This window comes from Enhydra lutris, unplaced genomic scaffold, assembly GCF_002288905.1.
Source record: "Enhydra lutris kenyoni isolate GAN:26980312 unplaced genomic scaffold, ASM228890v2 scaffoldscaffold80, whole genome shotgun sequence".
NCBI lineage: Eukaryota > Metazoa > Chordata > Mammalia > Carnivora > Mustelidae > Enhydra > Enhydra lutris.
This window is the reverse complement of record NW_019154164.1, coordinates 3,745,616-3,749,463: the sequence shown is the minus strand read 5'-3', so window position 1 is coordinate 3,749,463 and position 3,848 is coordinate 3,745,616. Positions and strand designations below refer to the sequence as shown.

Below are 3,848 nucleotides of genomic sequence, written 5' to 3'. Positions count from 1 at the left end.
TTACAGATACATCACTCCAATCTCTGTCTCTGTCTTCCCTTCAGATAAGGACACCAGTCATATTGGATGAGGGCTAAGCTAATGACCTCATTTTAACTTGATTACATCTGCAAAGACCCTATTTTGAAGTGAGGTCACATTCACCTGTGTAAGGTGTTAGGACTTCAGCATATGTTTTGGAGAGACACAATTCAACCCAGAACACTGTTTTAAATAGTTGGTTTTTTTTTAATTTATTTGACAGAAATCACAAGTAGGCAGAGAGTCAGGCAGAGAGAGAGGGGGAAGGCAGGCTCCCTGCTGAGCAGAGAGCCCGATGCGGGGCTCGATCCCAGGACCCTGAGATCATGACCCGAGCCGAAAGCAGAGGCTTTAACCCACTGAGCCACCCAGGTGCCCCTGTTGTTTTTTTTTTAAGTAGGGCCCCAAACCACTGATAAGACCGATTAGCTATGTTCTTTGGCTGGGATATCTAAAGAGAAAGACCTACAGTTACCTTTGAAAACTCAGTGTACAAAGAACCACTTGAAAAACTTGGGCTTAGGATGCATATTCCTGGGCCATGATCCAAGATATTAGAATTCAGGAGGCCCAAGGAGAGGCCTAGAAATCTACATTTCAAATGACATGGGGGAGTTGACCCATGTATCACGCCCTTGAGAAAAACTGGATTTAAGAGAACAAGCAAGGTCAAGGACCAAGTGGTTTGTGGAGGAGGAGCTGCCAAGAACAGACCTGAAATCTGCATTGGTAACAAGCTGCTCTGATGAACCATTGCCTTTGAGAGATGGTGTTTCTAGGGAACTAAATGATATCTACTGTGATTGTCTTTTCTACTTGCTAGTGAAACAGAAATCAAAATAAATGTAGCTTTAAGTAGTGGAAAAATGTTTCCTAGACCTTTGGTCCAAAGACAGTGGGAAGATAGCTTGTCTTTTCGCCCTTGTTTCTTATGAACCAGATGGCTCTGCTAGACAGAGCAGTAGATTGGTAGACTAAGAATGCTGATTACAGAAAGTATAGTATGGACAAGTGAATACAAATTTTAAGTGCTCCCAGGCTAGGGGCACAATTCCAGATTATTGTAAGAGTAGTGTGATCGTGGGAGCTATTTCTATGAACTCTCTTCTGGTATGTTAACAAGAGACAGAACTAGGCTACATTGTCAGCTTTCTCCTACTACTGCACAGAGAAGCTTGATGGGTGATGGAGGTTTATATTGGTTATTTTAGTCATCCATATTCAAAATTCATGTTCAGCATGACAAGCTAAATCATTTTGGAAGATGTCAACATTAAATAGTTGACCCCAATCACACACTGCAATGTTTTTGCCAATAAAGACAAGGCTCTGTCTTTACCAATAATGGAAGGTATAGTTATTTGTTTGGAACAGACATACCCTCTCAATTCCTTCTGATCTACAAATACTGGGGAAAGAAAGTACGTTCTTGGGGCACCTGGATGGCTCAGTTAGTTAAGCATCTGTCCTTGGCTCAGGTCATGATCCCAGGTTCCCAGGATTGAGCCCTGTATCGGGTTCCCTGCTCAGTGAGGAGCCTGCGTCTCCCTCTCCCTCTGCCCCTCCCTCCTGCTCTGCTCCCTCTTGCTATCTCTCTCTCAAATAAATAAAAATAAAATCTTTTTTAAAAAGTACATCCCCACTCCACAGACCTAAATGAGAGAGAAAAAACCAAAAACAAAATTGGGGGAAGCCTGCATTCCTAAAAATTCTATGATTCATTAAAGTGAGTCATGGCAGGGGGACCTGGAGTTTGAAAAATGAATCCTTAGATTTGGGTCTTCTTTATTTTATTTTTTTTTAAGTAAGCTCCATGCCCAACATGGGGCTTGATCTCATAACCCTGATATCAACAGTCACATGCTCTACCAGGCAACCCTAGGTCTTCTTTATTTCAGCGCTAGGATTTCCTGGTTAAGCCAGAGCAGTGGTTCTCATCTTGGCTGCAATGTGAGAGTCACTTGGGAGCTCTTAAAAAATACCAGTATTTGGACCCCACCCCAGACCGATAAAATCTGACTCTCTAGAGTGGTTTCCAGGCCCCTACTGTGGAGGTTATGATTTAGGAATTCTACTTTGGGGCTCTTGGTCTCTATTTTATTAAGTACCTTGGGTAAATCTTATAACCAATTAGTTTGGAAAATACCATCCTAATCTAGCCTAGTTATTAGTTCTGTACAGTGATCTGAATTTTTCCTTTCTTTAATAACCATTTACCACATAGCAAAAGGCATTCAAATTGAAAACTCAGGATATCATTTTAAAACTACTTTGCCCTTAACAAACATTTTTGCAATATGTCCCTTAATTTGTATCCCAAAAGAAATTGCCATCTGTTTCTCTTAGATACCTGAATCTTCTGTTTCTGTTTTTTATTTTCAGGAGTATAAATCTGTTGAAGAATCTTAAGAGTCAAATCTTCTGAGCCTGGACAGAGTGCTGCGGGCATCTCTGAGGCCACCTCCTTTTGAGAATTACCAGGTCTGACAACACTTCCCTCCAGCCTACAGTGAGGGACGTCAACACACGTTCTCTCGACTTACAGCCCTCAAGCCATGGCAGCTGGGCAGGAACCTTACCAGCTCCATCCTGAGGGGAGACTCTGAGAGACAAGAAGCGTGAAAATTCAGATATGCTGAGCCTGAAATACACAAAAGCCTTTAGAAAGTCTCCTCACAGAAGAACCCAGTTAAATAACCACGTGATTAGTGTGCACACTTAGATGAGCCATAGGTAAAAGAAAGAAACTTTCTCCCACCAAAGTAGAGTAAAAGCCTGATTTCACACTCGGTGATCTCTTGTGCCCATACCAGTATTATAGAGCAGTTTCACCATTATTTGTTTTAATCAGTATGAGAGTAGGACTGTGGAAAATAAGAGTTATTTATATATTATTTTTTTTAATGATTAAGAATTTCTGACAAAACCTATTGAGGGATAGGGGTGCTGGGCTGGCAGACAGAGTGTAGCCATTGCCAAACTAGAACATCACCATTTTCTTGCTTTTACACCACTGACTTGGTTCAGGTCGTGATTGCTTTGTGTAAGATTGTTAGAACACCTCCAGTGTATTCAGAGACGGTCTGAGTGACTGTGGAATGCCTTGAGGGCAATAGAAAGCAAAAAGAAACAGGTACCCACAGAAGTCTTGAGTGATGACGGAGGTGCATTTCAGGTACCATGGAAATCTCACCGGCCGGGCCCATTTCCCCACCCTGGCAACAGAGGTTGACACCACCTCAGATAAGTATTCCAACCTCTACATGTATGTGGGCTTGTTCCTGAGCCTCCTGGCCATTCTCCTCATCCTGCTCTTCACGATGCTCCTTCGGCTCAAACATGTCATCTCACCCATCACTTCTGAGAGCACCGAAAGCGTCCCTCAGTTCACAGATGTAGAGATGCAGAGTCGAATCCCCACTCCTTAAAGCCAGGCTGACGACAGGCTTTAGTGGATCTCAGTAAACCCTTGGATGTTGATGTCCGGAAAAGCTTATTTTGTTGCACGTGGCTTCTCATGTAGGGAAATCAACAAGTTGTTTATTGAATAAGCTGTTCGTGGTTTTTGTGTGTGTGTGTGTGTGTGTGTGTGTGTGTGTGTTGTTCTTTATCTTGATTCTGCTTGTGGGATATCTAAAAGGCTTAAGACTCGTTCTGTGCCAGGAATAAAGGAAATGGCAGCTGGTTGGGAGGGCAGGTTGCCATAGTAACCAAAGAGAGCCTGGGCCCTGAGCAAACCTCAGACCACAGAAATTCATATGCAGCTATTGTAAAAAACACAGGATCCCTGGAAGTCCCAAGAACAAGAAAGATCTGCTTTCACAGGG

General features: G+C 42.8%; 1 protein-coding gene across 1 annotated transcript; it reads left to right on the top strand.

The window, feature by feature from the left end:
* The first annotated feature begins 3,176 nt into the window (after positions 1-3,176).
* On the top strand, positions 3,177-3,449 carry LOC111160954 (serine-rich and transmembrane domain-containing protein 1-like). Its single transcript, XM_022524356.1, has one exon. The coding sequence runs from the start codon at positions 3,177-3,179 to the stop codon at positions 3,447-3,449; it is 273 nt and encodes a 90-aa protein (XP_022380064.1).
* Positions 3,450-3,848: the final 399 nt, after the last annotated feature.

What these genes read in the sequence shown, in the direction of transcription:
- LOC111160954 (XM_022524356.1), top strand. Translation starts at nt 3,177, where the DNA reads ATGACGGAGGTGCATTTCAGGTACCATGGAAATCTCACCGGCCGGGCC.